The following is a 19,816-nucleotide window of genomic DNA, read 5'->3' as shown; positions in this document are numbered from 1 at the left end:
ATGTACCCTATTTGACACGGTCGAGTATCTAATGAATTTTTTAAATTTTATGGACCTTAATCTTCAATTCCTGTATGTTTCCTGTAGTCGGTTCGGTGGATTCTTTAAATTATTAACAATTTGAGGTACCTTCGTCTACTACTAAAAAGTAAAAGATTTTAAAGAAAATTTCGGATAACTATCTTAGAAAACACATTTAAAGATTAAAAATCGGCGATTTGCTAACTTTCATCTCCAGTTATAGCAATTGTTATGTTAGGTCGTGAATAAAAAATAGGGCATATATATTAGTATTTGGGCCACATACTTTAAAACGATAAATACTCTCTTTTACACGTCATCGTGCAAGGAAGAGTAGAGGGAAGAAAAGTCTTCGGAAGAAATCTTGACTTATGAATATCAGAGATTGGACTAACCTCAGTGTTGAACAGATATTTAACGTTGCAAAAGATAGAGAAGCGTTTAAAGAAGTAATCCACAACTTTCATTAGAAGACGGCACAATAAGAAGAAGAATTCAATCACGGGCCTGATGTATGTTTTGTACGTGTGTATGAATATAGCTGCTCGAGCTGCTTTTGTTAATATGAAGGACATTTTGGGAAGTCATGACATTAACTTAAACCTGAAAATGAGATTGGTTAGATGCTACATCTTCTCGATACTGCTGTACGGAGTAGAGACTTGGACTTTCTTCTTCTTCAGGTACCATCTCCGCTACGGAGGTTGGCAATCATCATAGCTATTTTAATTTTTAAGGCCGTAGCTCTAAAAAGTTGTTTGAGCTGCATCCAAACCATTCTCTCAGGTTCTTGAGCCATGAAATTTGTCTTCTTCCGATGCTTCTTCTGTCATCTATCTTATCTTGCATTATGAGTCGCAGGATGCCATACTTCTCGCCCCGCATCACATGTCCGAGATACTGTAGCTTTCTTTCTTTAATTGTTAGTTCAACTTCCTTCTTTTTACCTATTCTTCTCGGTACTTCATTGTTCGTAACTCTATCTACCCAGGAAACCCTCATAATTCTTCTATAGGTCCACATTTCAAAGGCGTTAAGTCATCTCATTGTGTCTAGATTTAACGTCCATGATTCCACTCCATAGTATAGTACACTGTATACGTAACATTTTGTTAGGCGTACTTTAAGAGCTAATGTTAAATCTTTTTCATTTTTATAAAATTAGAACGTGCTTTTTCGATTCTGACTTTGATTTCTGCAGTGTAGACTTTACAGTAGACTGCACTTGGACTTTAAACAAGAGCAATACCGATAAACTAGAGGCCTTCGAAATGTGGATATAGAGAAGAATTTTGAAAATACCCTGGACAGACAAAATAACAAATAGTGTAGTTCTTCGAAGAATGAACAAAGAACGGGAGCTGTTAATCACCATCAAGAGAAGAAAGTTGGAATATCTTGGTCATGTGATGAGAGGAAAAAAGTACCGATTGCTCCAGTTAATTATCCAAGGAAAGATTTAGGGCAAACGAAGCGTGGGGAGCCGACGTATATCTTGGCTGCGCAATTTAAGAGACTGGTTCCAGTGCACATCTAACCAATTATTTAGAGCAACAACTTCAAAGATACGAATAGCAATGATGATTGCCAAACTCCGTAGCGGAGAGGGCACTTGAAGGAGAAGAAGAAGATGAATATACGTGAATGTGTTCGTCCAAATTTTCGACATAGAGCGTTGACCCTTCTACTTAATCTGTTACATTGTAGCGTGTTTGTGAACACTATACCTAGGTCCTCGATCTGGTCACACAGTTGGAGTCGATCCCCTTAAAGTCTAAGGTCAATTCTTTCATCAACATTGTTTGTGGTGTGTCTGGTAAGATTAGGATGTCTAAAAAGGATCATTTGTGTTTTATTTGGGTTAAGTGTTAATCTACATCTGTCACTCCACCTATCGGCATGGTTAAGATGAGTGAGTTTGTGCAAACCTACAGAGGACATCTGCATCTCAAGATGTTATCTGCGTGAAGTAAAGTGAGTGTGCCTGTGTTTCTTTGGTTAGGAAAGTCACTGTTGTATTATATAGAGTATATGAATGCTAACACAGAATCTTGTGGCATGTAGGAGTGAAGAGGATAGAGACATGACTTAAGCTTTACTGTGATTTTAGTCTGAGTGACATATGAGTACATTAATCTAACAAATGTAAACAGCAAGTCGATGTTCAATAGTTTCTTTATCAGTCCAGCATTCCAGACTTGGTCGAAAGATTTTTAAACAAGAAGAAAAATGCCTAATGATAGTTTGTTGTCGGTTAGATTTTGTGAGATGTGTGTGATGATTTCTGCCAATGCCGTCTTGGTGGGCCCAAAGCCGAATTGTCTCCGATAATTGTTTCACACTTTTTATATATTCAGTTATGTGCGAGTTTTTACTGCGTGACTCATGATTGTGGGTTTGGCTTTTTCGCTAGTGGAATGAATATTGATTCTAGCCAGTCTTGGAGTATTTTTTCTGTATGATAAATGCGATTGAATAAAAGGACACGTACTTCGATGTTTTGTTCGCTGATTAATTTTAGCGTTTTTGGATATACCTATCCATCTGGACCTGAGCTCTTATTTATTCTGAGTTGATTAATGGCATTTATAGTTTCGGTTTTCAGAATTTCTGGTCCTTCGTTGTTGTTGTCCAAGTTTCTTGGTTCTTCTTGTATGTCGTTAAAAAGTATTTTGATATCGTTTTCCCATTCTTTCAGTTAGCATGGTTTGTACTCTTGTTAGTCGATGTCCTTTTTGTTTTTAAAGTGATCGTGCCTTTGTTGCAGTTCTTCTATTTTGACGCATATTTTTTTCCAGCCGTTTTTCTTTTGCCTCGGTTATTTTTTTATTAATTATTTTATTTATTATTTTGTATTCGCTGTTCTTGACATCTTTTTCTTTGGATTCTTTCCTTTGTCCATTAATTGTAAAATCTGTTTTGTTATCTATTCCTGTTTGTTGCTTTTACTTGTTTTTCTATCACTTTCTTTAATTGCTTTTTAATAGTTTTCCATAGAACTTTTACGTCATTGGACTCGATAATTCTATGGTGGTCAATATTTCCTAAATTTTTGTTTAATTCTTTCTGTCTTTAGTTAATTTTTTATAATGTCTTTGTATTTTGTCGTCTTGTAGTAAGTCTCTAACAAATTATTTCATAATTCTTTTAGTTTTTCCCTAAGTTTATCCCTGCTTCTAATTCTAGACACATATCTTACATGTCTCCTTTGAATAAAACATGATCAATCTGAATTGCTTTTCTTTAATCGGATTAGATCCAAGGCATCATATTTTTTTTAGTTGTACACTTCTGAGAACTATTTCTATCTATATTCTTTTTTTTTTCTTAATTCCAGTTAATGATTGGGAGAAATCATGAAATATGTTTAGAAGAATTGTAAGACCTTCTTCCTGAACCCTCTGTACAGGTAACACTTCACCGCCGCGCGCCCTACATCAACACAGACCTCACCACATTCTTGTATATCTTTCCTTTCGGCCCTTCCCCTATTTTTCGATCACAGAATACCCCGTTCATTCTCTTCCAATAAAACAAACCAGATTGTATCCTGTAAGCAATTCTCGATCTAGTGTCCCGTTTTCTGTTATGTAGGAGCCAAAGTACTTAAATTCTCCTACTTGTTCTAGCTTTTCTTTAAGCAATTCTACATCCCCAACCATTTCTCTTTCTCCCAAGCACATTTACTCCATTTTCGACCTGCTAACTTAAGTCTTCCCTCTAAATAACCCTTCTCCAACCCTTCAACTTCTTCTTTAATATTTCTTTGTTGTCTTCCACTAACACGATAATATCATCCGAAATATCACTGTCTGTACATTTATTTATTTTGTTTTAACGTTTTTACTCTACGTAAAGAGAGTAGTAAGTTTCAATAAAGGTATTTCTAACACGGTCTTGTAGATTTTGGCAAGCTCGGGCTTAGATTTTGCAGTTTTCCATTTGTTCTGATTTTGCCAATGCTGATTGGCTTCCAAAGCTCCTAATTGGCTACTCAATTCGCCACGCCATTAAATGGTCTAATCGAGGTCACAGCAACACAGTAAAAAAGAAGGCCACATTTCTTTAGGAAGCGTATTCGATCTGTCCTCTGAAATTGATCAGACTTCATTGACTTACACTCAACCATAGGACCTCAATATTTTATTTTCCTGGTTATCCTGATCACCTTTCAGACTTCCTGTAGACCTTCATTTTAATTGCATTCAGTAGACCGACAACTAGATAGTTCGCAATTCTTACAATGGCCTTTTTTAAACTGTGATATAACTTTTCAGTTGACATTATGATCCTTTCTCTATTGCAAAATCAATTAACATTTACCCGATATTTGACATTTTCACATATATTTAATACACCTACAATTATAAAGGCCTAAAAAATGACTTTTAAGCATTTAAGTCACCCGGAATCAATACTAATTTTTAATTTATGACTCTACACTGACGTTTTAATGGCTGTAGATGTTTTATGAGTGTACCAAACGCAGTTTTCTATAATTTTAGAATCTGCCTTCAGTAGTTAGAAAAACATGTATTGATATTTTTATGCTTAACAACCACGTTAATGTAGAAAATAAAATCAATTTTAGGAAAACAAAAGGTGTACAAAATAAAATTGGAAGAAATTTTTTTGTGGATTTATAAAAAAGTTCCATATTTTTAGTATCACATGATATATTTTTATGTAAAGGTCATGTGGTGTATATTATACGTGAATTTTATACAGTTCGGCATCCAATTTAAGTGCCCCTTTTAGTTTTGATTTGTCTTTTCATATACGACTTTACAACCAGTCTTTGCAGACTATCTTCATCTTGGACTATCATATATATATATATATATATATATATATATATATATATATATATATATATATATATATGTATATATATATATATATGTATATATATATATATATATAATGCAATTTTTTGAATGACATCCGAGGACGTCTGGAGAAATCTGGATAGTAAACATTTTTGTTTCTTGTGTGTCGAACACGCTTGTATACGCATATATTATGTAAAGGTTTGAATAGCTATTTACATAGACAAAATTGTTTTCCATAAAAATAAAGATTTCTTCCTATATTTTATTTACATGTACATCAAAACTTTCTTTTGTGTTAAATCAACAGCAATAATCAAATTAGCAGTGATTCACTAATGTTATAAATCCTCATCTTAAATGTAACATGGGTTTTGATATTTAGACAACCAAGTTAGAAACTACGATGAAGCTAGGAACCTGGCCACGAGGATTATGTCCAACGGTGTCGAAGTAATAGTAGCTGGAGACAAGACGATTCCAGGGGATAAAGACTATAAGAGACTTCTCACTTCAGGAACTTACAAAGGAATTACGTTGAAACCCAGCACGTTGAGGGAGAATATGCTGATGATGTTGCCTCAGGATTCATCAAATGTAAGTATTGGTCAAGTTTTTTATATTTTACGTAAGAGATACATTTGTGATCGATGATGCTTGCAATGCAAAACATACAGATTGTGGTTCAAGATTAATAACAACTAAAGGAAGAGAACTGCTTAAAACTTATAAGCAATGAAGTTGCGTTGTAATGTCTAAATAGACGAGTAAATAGTATTTTCCCATGTAAAATCCCATAAGAAAACGCTAAGGTTCATTCTGGCCATTTTTGACTCTTTTGTGCGACAGCTACAGACAGCGGGTCACAGCTATAGACAGCATATCACAGCTGACAGCAAGGGTAAAGGTCCAAAAATAATTTCAGAAGGGTCTGCGCTAGGGTCAGAAAGTTTAGGATTCGAAGAAGAGGAAACAGATGAGATTAAAAATAAATAAAGTAACAAGGTATTTAATGAAACCCCAGATAATTTAAATAAAGTAATATGTATAAACAGAGAACAATAAAACCTTTAAGATCTAGACGACTCAAATGACAGCAGGCGAAATGACAGCAGATATGAAGTTGAAGAACTAATAATTCAAGGAAAAAAACCCCGCTGTAGGAGTCCTGAAAGAAGAAAAATCTTTTAACTAAAAACCTGAGGACAGGGTTTCAAGGAAATAGTTACTACAGAGCTTCTGAGCTATTAGCAATAAACCAATTAACCAAAAAATTAGTGATGATGATTGCCAACATTCCGTATCGAATAGGCAGCCACAGAAGTAATGTTTTGACTTTATACTATAACCTCCCAACAAACGTCTAGTAGATGTTACAGTTTGGAGCAATGTTGATTCTGTATACATTTCTTTAATTAATTAGGAATATGACCTTCATAGCCCCAATTTTAATTTAATATTTCAATTTACAGATTGAAAGTTTGACTTCTTCGTTGTACCCCAATCAGTTCATCACGAAGACATGTTTAACAACTTTCACGTATTTGACGACGTTCCTAGAGGGCAGCACGACGACAGTGTCTAGTCACGAACAAGTGGTATCTAATATAGCCACAGAAGAGAGGAATACGGGCAAGATATTGCCAACACCGGCTGTTGGGGTCACACTTACGCAGGTAAAAACATGATAAATAGTTATATTATAATGGTATCATGGTTGTTTTCTGAAAATTTAGGCCGTGATCCGTTAGTTCTTCCAGATATTTCATCCAGCAACCGTTAGATAATATTATGAGATATTTATTTATTTAGCGTACAGCTAAAACACAGTTAAGTTTTGTGTGTGAGTAAAAAGGTCAATACATTACAAATTACAAAAATATCAGCTATTCTGATATCGCTGATTTTTACAGTTACCTCGTGGATGTTGTTCTTGGTAAAACTGCAAATTAAGGCTGCATTTTCTGTTTGTGTGTACATAGGTTACTATAACGTAGGCTCTATCGCAGGTAGCACCAAGTAGATCATAGCGTGGGATTCTTCCTCTTGAACTTAATTGAACTTGGTTTTCTGTATGTGTTTCTTGTATTGCGATATTAATATCGTTTTGTTTTCATAATCTGTGCAGAATTCGGCATTTTGCTTTACTTATACCTCCTATATTAATTTGGCAAATTCATACACTAGAGGGCATGAACTTAGAACTAAAATACACCAATTAATGAAAGAAGCCTGGGAACAAGAAATAATGCCAAAAGAATGGAGTGGCTGTATTATCGTGCCAATACATAAAAAAGGCAGAAAGGATACATGTGGCAACTACAGGGGAATCTCACTAATCGGTACTACATATAAGATATTAGCTTCAGTTGTACTAAAACGATTACTGCCATATACAGAGGAAATTATTGGCGATTACCAATGCGGCTTTAGGCCTGGAAGATCAACAATCGACCAAATATTTACTATCAGACAAATGCTAGAAAAGTATTGGGAATATAATAAAGAAGTACACCAGATCTTAATAGATTTCAAACAAGCATATGATTCCATAGATCGCTTAAAACTGTGGAGTGCAATGATGGAGTTAGGCGTACCAAAGAAGCTGATCATGATTGCGCGAATGTGTGTCAATAATTCCTTTGCACAAATTAGAATAGGAGGCAAAACTTCAAAGGCTTTTGGCATAAGCACCGGACTCAGACAGGGAGACCCGCTGTCCCCATTACTATTTAACCTAGCATTGGAATATGCAATGCGAAAAATCTATACCAGAGTCAAACCAGACATAACTGCCAGAGGAGCTAAAATTATTCTCGCATTTGCAGATGATGTAGATGCAGTAGCACAGACAAACACTGGAAGTTAAGGATATATTATCGAACTTTGAAGAAGCAACACTAAGCGTAGGCCTGAAAATAAACGAAGAAAAAACTAAATACATGGTCGTATCAAAAAAGGAACGACAGCGAATAAGACAAAACATTACCATAAACGATCATAATTTTGAGGTGGTCAAATAATTCAAGTACCTAGGAGCAACAATTACCAGTGAAAACACAGGAGAACGGGAGGTTGAAATACGAATACTGGCGGGGAATAAATCATTCTTTGCCATTCAACATCTAATGAGGTCAAAGCTTCTCTCAAGGCGTGACAAAATCCAAATGTACAAAACCATAATACGACCAGCAGTGACATATGGAAGTGAAACATGGACATTGAGAAAGAAAGAAATCAATAAGCTATTAGTATGGGAACGCAAAATCCTGCGAATTATATATGGTCCTTGCAGGGACAGCGTGACAAATGAATGGAGGAGCAGATACAACAATGAAATAGAGACTCTCTTCGGGAAAGGAAACATCGTAAGATACATAAAAGCCAATAGATTAAGATGGGCAGGCCACGTGGTACGGAGTGATGACAACAGACTGATTAGCAATGTGTTTTGGGAAAGACCAGATGGTAGAAGATCGACAGGAAGGCCTAGAAAAAGGTGGAAAGACGCAGTCAGGGAAGACCTGGAGAAGATGGAAGTAAGGCCATGGGAAATAATAGCACAGGATCGGAATCAATGGAAGGCAATAGTAAATGCGGCAAAAATTCACGAAGAGTTGTAAAAGCCAATGATGATGATGATGATACACTAGTCCAAGTTGTTTTGTCAATTGGTCTTGTTGGGACTGGTCCATTTGTTGGCAGTATCGTCTTTAACAACTTTGAAAACTGTGATTTGTTTCTGCCAGGGGATCTTGTGAAAGATTGTCTGGCGCCTCTTATGCTAGTTCATTTAGATTACTTAGGGTACACTTTCAGTATTTTACTGCGGACGTCAACTAGCTTTACAACCCAATAATAATAATAATAATAATATCGTATGGTTTTTTTGCCAGGAAGATCCTTTCGGATTTTTTCGGTCCCAATTGCATCTTTAACTCTGTTTCAAGTAGCTAGTATGCACACTAGCCCAGGGGAACCGACGGCTTTACGTGCCCTTCGAAACACGATGAACTGCTCGTATCATTTTTAGAAATGAAAATGGCGTTATTGGTACCGAGATTCGAGCTCGTGCGCTCTGGCTTGCAAAGCCAGTATGCGTAGCCTTACAACCCAATAACGAGATATATTTAGGCTGTTCTCAGATCATGTAAACAAAGTATGATTTTTATTCCAGTTTTCTCTGTCAGTCATTTGCCTTGTCCAATTATTTCTTTCTTTTTCTATGACCATTTTATATAGCTCCCAATACCATGTTGTTATCGATTTCTTCTTCTTTATAGCTCTGCTTAGTACCGTAATTTGCTATTTTAAACTTTTACATTGCTTTTTAAAGGGTTTTCCTGTTTATGCTGTCATAAGCGGCTTTAAAATTAACAAACGCACGATACCTGTCGATACCATTTTCCTTTGTCTTTTCCGAAAGTTGTCTGTATTGATATTTGATCTATTGTGTCATATTTTTTTATTATGTTCTCTGCATAGGGTCTTAGGCGAGAACACGCATCTGTGGTTTTGTGAAGTCGAGTTTATTTTTTCTTTTTATATTTTGCCACTTTAGTTTACATCTATGATGTCCAATCTTGATTCTGAGTGTTTTCGAAATCATTTTAATAATTTTGTATTGTTTGGTACGTTTGTGTGATCTGATTTGTTTATTTTAAACCTCAAAAAGGAAATAATGAAAATCTTGAATATATTCTTCAATTTATTCTACCACCAAAATGATGCTAATACAAGGATTATTCTCAAATGTTTGAGAATGTAATGAATTTTTAATTTTTTAGCTATGAATTTGATGGATATTTAATTTTTTAACTATGTCTTCTCAAACATTTAATAATAATCCTTGTATCGGTATCATTTAGTTTACCATATACCGTTGACCTGAAGATGCATAGCAAATTATAGTATGCAAAACCTGTCGTTGGTGGTAAAAGTACTTATAATAAATTTGGAAATCGTATGATTTTCTTATATTTATTTTTTATAGTGTAGTATAAAAATATTAAAGCTTGATAAAAAAATCCTCACCAATCGTTACTGTTGTTAATTCAGTCTTGAATGATCTTAAATATAATTAATTACACTTTTATCTTTTTCAGAATCCCAACTTATCAGTGGGCGTATTTCACACTACATACACATACCTCAACACCATCCTGGATGGAGATCAACCTCTAGTAGTATCTTCAAAGCACACTGTTACAAATACCATCACAGCACCAGATGACTATTTATCCTTACTGAAAGTATCCGGTACTTTATCTCCTATGAAAGATACCAACACCTACTACAGCACTATTGGTCTAGAAAAAACTTTATACGAAGGAAACAAAACTTCAGTAATGAGTACCAAAGAGGTAGTGACCCAAGTAGTTATTACAGAAAGCGTACCACCAAGAGCTACCTCAGTAATGACGTCGTATATTGCATTGGACTTTAAAGACAGTCCTGATTCCTCGTTCGTTACGACAGATGTTGTGAAAACTTATTTTGTCACTTATACTTATTACAACACTATCAATGAAAACAACGTGCCAACAGTATTTACTAATATATCTGTATCGAGTGACGTTGTCACTGAAAAGTTATATATTATTCCAAAAACTAGCAACAAATTTGATTTCCAAAGTAAAGAACAAAGGCTAGAAAACAATTTCCAAATTTACACGACAAAATCATATTTAACTACTTTTACCTACTTTACAACTTTATTGCAAGAAGAAAATCAAGAAAATCCCACTGTTATCAATTCAAGAACTAGTGTGGTCGAAAATTTAGTATCTGAAACCGTTGATTTAAGTTTGTTGGACAAATCAAATCTAAATGAGATTAGAAACGCAATTGAACAAGGCTCAAAATCGTTAGTACAAACCATTACTCTGTATAATGGAGAAACTTTTGAAATAACTGCTGTAGCTAATAATAAAAATAAAGCAGACGAGAGAATAAGTCCTACAAAAGTGTTACCTATAGAAAAAACACAAATGCCTGAAACATTTTCGCTTATTAAAGACGACAATATTCAAGCAGAATCGTCTCCATCTATAATCACAGGTTCCACTATTGTTTTTATAGACGATGATCCATTTGCTCAATTAACACCAACCCCAGTACTGAAAAAAACCAGTGCAATAAAAACAAATACTTCTCCTAGTACTATTAAACCTTCCAAAGGACTAAAAAAGAGTAAACGGTCTACAAAAAGTAAAACAAAAGCACAAACATCTGTAATATCTCCATCAAAATCCAAAAAACATAACACAGAAACATACAAAGACAAACCACAAACTGAAGAAAAAAACAAAGACAAGAAAAATGCTCCTGCTAAAACTGGAAAACCGACTCAAGACAATGACTTGCTAGGTTTGGGCTCAATTAATATTGACAGTCTGCAAGCGTTTGCTCCTTTCCTCAACTCCATGGCTGGCTTTTTATCAACAAACTTAAAAGCTAACAGAAGAAGTGACGTCAACGTAACTACAACCACCACAAAAGTAGATACCAATAAAATAACTAAATCCAAAACAAATAAACCTACCAAAGATCAACAAACTGAAGCCGATACAAATAAAGAAGATATACAAGATATTCAAAGTAGATCTCCTATATATATCCCGGTGAGAGGTTTAGATGACGAATTTGAGATTGCTGAAAGCCAAAATATAGCCAGTTTTGACTGGATAGATCCTCCGTTAACGAACAAAAAAATCCAAGAATACCACGCCCATGAAAGTGCCCTAATTAGTCATGGAATACCGATATCTCCCGGTGATATCATAACCACCAACTCCGATGTTATTGTAGGGAAGCCGGGTAGAGTTGGTCCAAGAATTCCGTCTATTCCAGTCCAACAAGTAAGCCAAGAAAATGAGATTCCTATTGGTATGAAGCCACCTCCCGTAGCAGGTGAACATTGGAAAAATAATAACCACGAATATAAAAGAATTCCTGTAACGAACAACTTCGAGAAGCCTTCTGAGTATCGGCATGAAGATTATTTAGGTCCTCCTCCGCCGATAGCACCTTTTGAGTTTAATGTGCAGAACGATAAGGTAAACGAAATATCAGGAAATCCCATTTATGCTAAAAATCAGAAAAATCATGAACCAATACACCCACAACAACATTATAATGACCAACAGTACAAGTTTCAGGAACAACAACTGCCTGCATTTACAAATAACCATCCTGTGTATGCACAAACTTTTAATCATGAACCACCAACTAGGGATAAACCATTTAACCCAAATACAAAACCGATATATAGTTTGCAAGAACCTGCACCCCCCACACAGCATGGTAATAATCGTCCATTATATGTTCCTGCAGATTACCACGATATTCCAATAAACCAAGGAGAAATAGTAACAGGAGCAATTCCTCACGTTCAAATCAAACAATATGATGCACACGAACATCTGCATATAAATATAAACAATCAACAACACCTTAATATTGAACCACACCACCATGAAATACCAATAAAACTACAAGAAGAAATTTTAACCGGAGCAAAACTAAATAATATCAATATTAAACCATCCATAATCAACAATGAGCCTTTTATATTGCCAGAAGTTATCGAAAGGTCCACAGGTCAACCACTTTTAGTCAACATTCAGCCGAGTCAAGTGGCTTTCGTAAATATACCATACAATAGAACGACAGCATTAATCTACGGTGGTTCCACAGAACCGCATAGAAATGGCCAATATTTCGATGATCCTTCGCCGTATCCACAACCAGAATATTCAGGAATAGAGATCAATGATCCAGTTTTACCAATTGCTTCAATCTATCAACCAGACCTTCCCAATCAAAAGCAAGTGAAAGGTGTGATCAAAGTAGAAAATCAGCTGATCAGAAATGAACCTATAAGTAGCGAGAATCAGAAAGTTAATGTTCATATACAACCAACAAAAATTGAACAATTTAACGTAAATATTCAGGAAAACCAAGTAGCGAAAACACCTCCTGTTTCTTATGGTTTAGTTCATCACGGTGCAGACTTTGACGCACACGTTATCAACCACAATGATATGTTTGGTAGTGTTTTACCTTCAAACGATCAAAACAACAACAGAAGACCTTTTCCAAATCTCAACATAGGAAATAGTGAGATTCCAATTGATAAAAATGTGATAAACTATAGAAGACCGACACACATACATTCCAGACCAATATATAACCAAGAGGGTATTGCTGATCCTTTTCCCAACAGATTACCAAATGGGCCAGTTCCACAAATTCCAAATAACAAGCATCAACACTTACAGAAATACAATAATAATAAAAAGAACATTTTGAGGCCAAATTACGTATCCCAAAAGCAACAACCTGAGATATCCGAGTTTATGCTCCCACCTACAACACCCAGGCTACAGAATAAGCGACCATATGATCAAAAACAAAATAGTAGGCCCATTTCTATTCCAGTAGGTCCAGAAAAACAACAAAGTCCAAAACTACCACCCGATTTTAAACCTTCCTATCCCATTTTTGAGGTGCACTTACCACCAAGTAATATAAATCACCAACCTCGTGAACCTGTTCAACCAATACAGTCTAACCATCCTCAGGAACCTGTTCAAACAATACAGTCCAACTATCCTCACGAACCTGTTCACACAATTCAGTCCAACTATCACGAGCCTGTTCAACAAATACAGTTCAACCATCCTCATAAACCTGTTCATCCAATTCAGTCAAACTATCATGAGATCAACATGGACCAAGAGATTGGTAATCATAAAGAAGATGATTTAGAAAATGAAGATGGAGAAGTTGTTCAGGAATCTAATAGCAGACCGTTACTTCCTGGAGAAATTCCTCATGAGATAGTCAAAATGCAGTCTAGCACAACAAAAAAACCTGAAGCCAGACCCGTCTTTACTGGACACACTGCATTCAAACAACCATTAGACCATGATTCACAACCACCAGAAGAAAAAGTTATATACAATCAAACTACCATAGGTATAGACCTTTTGCATAGCATAAACAATGCTTTTAATGAAGTTACTAATGAAAATATAGACAATTTGAATGCCATTCCAACTCAAGATCAGACATTATATACAATTTCTCAAAAACCTATTGTTTACAGAGACGAAATACCAACACATAACTTTGGTACAACTCAAAAACCAGTTCTTATCTTTATCGACGAAGACGAGAAAACCAAAGAAACTTTCTTTAACAAAGAGAACAAAGATAGGCCAACTGTAACTTCACTACCTATTAACACGTTTAAAGAAACTTTATTCTCTTATCCGATCAATAAAGATCGACCAACGGTAACTTCACTTCCTATTAACAGATTCAAAGATTATAATAGAGAAAAACCAAAGGCACCTTCGCAGATTACACGTCCTTTTAAAGAAAGTAACTATAAAGAAAGGCCAACAGTTACGTCACTGCCAATTAACAACTTTAAAGAGTACAATAGAGAAAAACCAGTAACTCCTTCCCAGCGAATAAACGTATATAAAGATATAAATCGGGAGAGACCAACAATTGGTTCTCAACCAATACATATAAATACAACAAAGAATACCTACAACGAAAGACCATCTGTTACATCCTTACCAATAAATAACAACAGGGAAAAGCCTCCACAAAATTTTAACTCGTATAAAGACAGTAATCTGGGAAGACTAACATCTACTTCCCAGCCTCCAAATACGTTCAAAGAAAACACCTACAGAGAAAGACCAACAGTAACCTCACTACCTATAAACAACTTTAAGGACTACAACAGAGAAAAACCAATAACTTCTTCTTATAATATTAACATCTACAAAGATTATCGTCGTCCAACTGCATCACCTCGACCTGTTACTAACTATAAAGAGTTTAACAACAGACCAGCTGTTACATCGTTGCCTATTGATAAGTTCCAAATATTTAATAACAGAGAAAGACCTCCTATAACATCTATAGCTAACGATAAAGACCAAGGACTGCGAATTGGTACTCAGACTGAAAAACCCTTTTCTGGGGTACCATCAAAAACGATTTCTTTCAACGAAATTGTCAAAAAGGATGTACTTCTGCCCAAACCAAGTAAGAACGTGAACCTACCGCTCACAACTAGCACTCCTTTAAGTACAGCTGATAAGGAATCACAATTTAATACTGGAGAAATACCACTGAATTACAACAACAGTATAAAACAGATAACTGACATGGAAATCATGAAACCCCCACCTCCTCCTTCAGATGTGTCGAAGCAACCAGCAAACATTTACACCGTAGTACCTACAGACAATCAGCAGCCACTCTACACACCAAATATATCAGAAGAAATGGTACCACCACCACCACAAGATACTCAGAAGGTTATTGGTATGGTACCACCTCCATTAACGTCACCGAAATTACCTCCAACTGTAACGACCCCCAAGTATTCGATGGAAGTAGACGTTCCTAGTACAAAACCAACAACTAGTACCACCGAAGGTAACAGACATAGAACCAGAAGACCATATACCAGACGTCCCGGTTACCGAACAACCACGGCAATAAGTAGTACAAGTAGTACCACTACAACGCCAAGACGAAGACCAGTGTATCCAGGTTTCACAAACAAACCTACTGAAGCGACTAAATCGACCACTTCTAAGACAACAATCAGTCCGTCCCCATCTATAAAGATCAAACCATCTCTGGAAATTATTATTGGTAACCCTACTTTAGAATCTGAGCCAACTAAGTCGTCGTCTTCCACAGTAGAACTATCTTCATCAGAAGCTTCAATCTCAACCCAAAAGGTGCTTATTGAACCAGATCTTTTGGGTATGGAAAGTGGAATACCTGCTGAAAGTATTGATAATAATAATATTCCTGATATTGTAACACCAGGTGTTCACCATGCAGGAAACGAAATAAAAGTTATATTAGACTCAACTACACCTTTGCCGTCAACGATCAAAACCATTTACAATGAAACAAAGAGTAAAATACCTATTCCCACGAGGTATATTACCCATACCAAAACAGCTACAGTAACAATCACAAAAACGACTGTCATAAAGTCACTTGGAATGAGTCCTTCAACGTTAACGATACTAGTAACAAAAACAGAAAAGATGACCATTGTGGATACTGTAACAGAAGTCCACACACTTGTTAAACCAACAAGTATTATTGAGACTATTACGACAACTGTAAAACAAGCTAGTTCTTTATACCCAGATGACGCGTATGGTAGTCCGTATCCTTCAATCCAAGTAAAACCGACACTTTTGGCACCATTTTTAAATTATAACGATACAGTATATGGTGAAAGTTCAGAAGATAATCTTGAAGACTTTATCATTCACGAAACTGATCCGCCGATAACAAAACAAAAAGATCAACAGGTGCATCCAGAAGATAACGACTCATTTCTAGTGGTAATGACAGATAAAAATACAAAGAGTATTGTTAAAGTACCAACGAGTTACGAAACTCAAGAAAGAGATGAAGTTATTACTACGAATAAAGATAATAACATACTCCTTGCGGGAGTACTACTTAATCATCCTGAGGAACAAGAGGAAAAACTTTTGGACAGGTGCGAACCTGAATGTAAAGCGTCCAGAAACGAATTGTGCCAAAAACTTGGCGGACATATGAGGTGTACATGCCGTCCTGGGTTTGCTAGAATGTTTCCGGATAGACCTTGTCTACGTAAGTATTTTACATTTATATATATAAACTAAGGTACACTCGAAGAGTGGTGGCTTTTTCGGTCAAAGTGGAGAAATAAAAGACAAAGAAGGTGGCTACTTCATCTATTTATTGAAGACGTTTCGCTTTCTGCTCAGAAAGCATCGTCTTCAATAAATAGATGAAGTAGCCACCTTCTTTGTCTTTAATTTCTCCACTTTGACCGAAAAACCCACCACTCTTCGAGTGTACCTTAGTTTATTTTGGATTGACGGTATATATATCTATATATCGTATTTATTGCCTTAAAATATTATCACGTTATCGTTTTCAGCTACGTATACCTTCGACTTGAAGATAACTCTAGACAGAATCGGGAAAGACCCTCTCCACTTTTACGAGGATTTGAAAAATACTAATTCAACAGAACATTACAAATTTGTTCAAGCAACTGGTGAAGCCTTGGATAGAATGGTGATGCAATCTGATTTGAGGGACATTTTCCACGGTAAGTTTGAAGTATTAATAGTTAGAAGTGGTTTTGCAGCAAACGATTTTTTTTTTGGAAGCCGTTTGTTGTAAACCATTCGAACTGGTTGTAGCCTTATAATACCCATACCAGAATTCTAGAATCCTGTACCAGCTTGTACAGATCTAGCAAATGGGTACCATAGATTTATGGAGTCACGTGGAACCATTCAAAAAGTGTTTTTAACGTAGGATCTAGTACCTCTTGGTTATGTAAAATATGATTAGCTCTATTTAAGTTCATTAAATAAGCCTGTTACTGACTCTTAGATGATTCCTGTCGATCTTCAGCAACCCCTTTTCTGTAGCTCATCTTTGGTACTACTTTTTTTTTGTAAAACAGTATTTTGTTTATTGTTCTTAGTAATAATTCAAGTAATGCAACTTGGTGTTACCAACATTGGTGTTACCAACAATTAATCCAACAGTAATTAATCCATTTGTTAGCAAAGTTGTGTTTGCTACTTTGTGTTTTTTGGAATTCCAAAGTGATATTTGCTTACCTACAGACAACTAAGATTAAGATCATTATTCTATTATTAATATATTTAACCAATATACTCATTGTATGAAATTTAAGGTGTCACAGTTCACACATTCGAACCAGCACCAAAAGGAATCATCAGCAAATTCCATTTACAACTTTCTGAGAATATCGAGGAACGTCGACTGGAAGATGTACTTAAAACATATCTTCGGAATAACAGCTTCAGTTTGGGCGGTACAGACATCTTTGCCAGTCCACTGATGGAGCTGGAAGCTCACGATTTTAATGAGTGCGCTCACACCAACCTCCACGATTGCTCAGAAAACGCACATTGCTTCAATTTGAAGGGTACCTACTCGTGTAGCTGCAAAGAAGGTAAAAATTTTAAATTAAGCTTAAACTTAGCTTTTCGCCATATTTGTTGAAATTGTTTTCACTTTTGATAAAGTCGCCGTACTGTATAATAGTTTTTTAGTTATATATACTCTTGTAATTTTTTAGGTTTTTCGGACATGTCTGAAAATATGCTCTATCCCGGCAGAGTATGTTCTGCTGAGCAAGTTGGGTGTGAAAAATGCAACTATCACGGTACTTGTTACTCTAGAGGAGCTGACGAAGTACTATGCGAGTGCTTCCAATGGTACACTGGACAGTATTGTCACATTAATCTAAAAAGTAACTATTGATAATTACTTAAAATAATTATTATTCAAAAAATTTTATAAAATTTATCTGCGAACAATATTTTGATCATACTTCTCATTTTGTTTTTTAGTTTTACTGATAGCTTTGGTGACACTTGGAACAGTACTCTTTGGACTACTGCTTACCTGTATCATCCTCACATGTGTAAAGGGCAAACCAAGACCTGTGGGAGTAGCTGGAGGAATAAGTATATTACCACAGGGAGCCTCAGCTAGAAGAAATACCTTGGATAGACGAGCGATGATTCAAGACACTAGCTCTGAAGAGGATAACAAGTCAGAAACGTCGCGGTATGTGAAGGTGAGTAACGTTGTTTTTAAACACGATTAAGAAATGCTTCTATAGTGTCCTTTCTGAACTTACTAGTGTGTTGATGAAACTACATGATGTCAAACACAGTGCTTCTCTATATTTTAACTGTAAAATAGTTTTACTCGATTTGGAAATTCATGGTAGGCGAGTTTTTATGTCAAAAGATAACAACGATCTTTCTACATGCCTGTTCAAAGCAGATAAAATAAAAATATCAATATCTTCTTGCCTTAGTTTTCTACAAGAATGTATAACAATAATATGTCCACCTTGACCAACTTATCATCGTCACTACATTCGTCATTTTGCAAAGAAACTATAATTAGCTCTATTATTTGTCTATTATCATATTAAGTTTTCGAATTTTTTTTCCTCCGCTATGACGTGTGTTTAGCAAGATCTGTATTTGTACACCCTATGTGAACACCGAAGAATGCACATTTTTAGGGTACTCGGGTAAATACATCTTAAAGGTACATAAGATACAAATTATTTTACTTTCAGAAACAAAAGCCAGCTCCTCAAAAGAAATCCTCAAAAGTGTCCCTCCAAGTGGCGGAACGAGGAGAAGCAGGAGCGACTAACCAAGGTATCACATTCGACGACCAGAAAGACAGATCCTTAACTGTCATGATTCCCCGAGCTAAATACCACCCAGCGCCACCTACATCGCCATTATCTAACTACACTAGCTTCGACGTAAGGAAACCTTCAGTGCCGTCTATACCAAACGAAGCCAAGTTGTTGAGTTTCCTGGACGCAGGACCGTGTCCAAGCAAAGTAAGTTTTCAATGATATTTAATTGTGTGATTGATTTATTACACATAAATAAGATAAAAGATTTCTACAAATCAACTAAAATAGGAGTGAAAAAGTAAATTGCACCACTACAATTAATTTTTTCTTGATTACAGTCAGAACCTGTGAGGAAATTCAGCAACGCTCCCAGCGAGTCGCTGATAGAGGAAAAACCTAGCTCTAGAAAGACCTCGGGAGCACTGATTTCAGCTGGATTTGAAGTTTCAGCTACGGTTGTAAACAATATGGGTACTTTGGGTACGACTTGCGGTACTGAAGCGGACAGAAGTGAGAATGCGACTCTTATACAAAAAATTAGCGCGGATTTGTTGTCCAGCACTGGTACTAGGTCACAGTTTAACACTCTAAGGAAATCGTTGGTGTAAGTACTTAATATGATTATGGTTTAGCACTTTTATTGCATTGTGTTTTTACTACTTTTTCCGCTTTCCCCGTTGATGGTAGGGATAGTTGTTGG

General features: G+C 35.8%; 1 protein-coding gene across 3 annotated transcripts in view; it reads left to right on the top strand.

Annotated features, from left to right (window-relative positions):
* LOC140445966 (uncharacterized) overlaps positions 1–19,816 on the top strand; it is a 270,222-nt gene that overhangs the window by 242,436 nt on the left and 7,970 nt on the right. For all 3 annotated transcript variants that reach the window (XM_072538434.1, XM_072538433.1, XM_072538432.1), the window contains 9 exons: positions 5,236–5,447; positions 6,323–6,526; positions 9,956–16,529; positions 16,843–17,016; positions 17,617–17,898; positions 18,025–18,198; positions 18,299–18,528; positions 19,045–19,320; positions 19,455–19,720. In XM_072538434.1, coding sequence (XP_072394535.1) covers positions 5,236–5,447; positions 6,323–6,526; positions 9,956–16,529; positions 16,843–17,016; positions 17,617–17,898; positions 18,025–18,198; positions 18,299–18,528; positions 19,045–19,320; positions 19,455–19,720 — 8,392 coding nt within the window. The remainder of the gene's footprint in view (positions 1–5,235; positions 5,448–6,322; positions 6,527–9,955; positions 16,530–16,842; positions 17,017–17,616; positions 17,899–18,024; positions 18,199–18,298; positions 18,529–19,044; positions 19,321–19,454; positions 19,721–19,816) is intronic.

The sequence above is a fragment of the Diabrotica undecimpunctata genome, chromosome 7 (assembly GCF_040954645.1).
Source record: "Diabrotica undecimpunctata isolate CICGRU chromosome 7, icDiaUnde3, whole genome shotgun sequence".
Taxonomy (NCBI): domain Eukaryota; kingdom Metazoa; phylum Arthropoda; class Insecta; order Coleoptera; family Chrysomelidae; genus Diabrotica; species Diabrotica undecimpunctata.
This window is presented reverse-complemented; position numbering and strand designations above follow the sequence as displayed.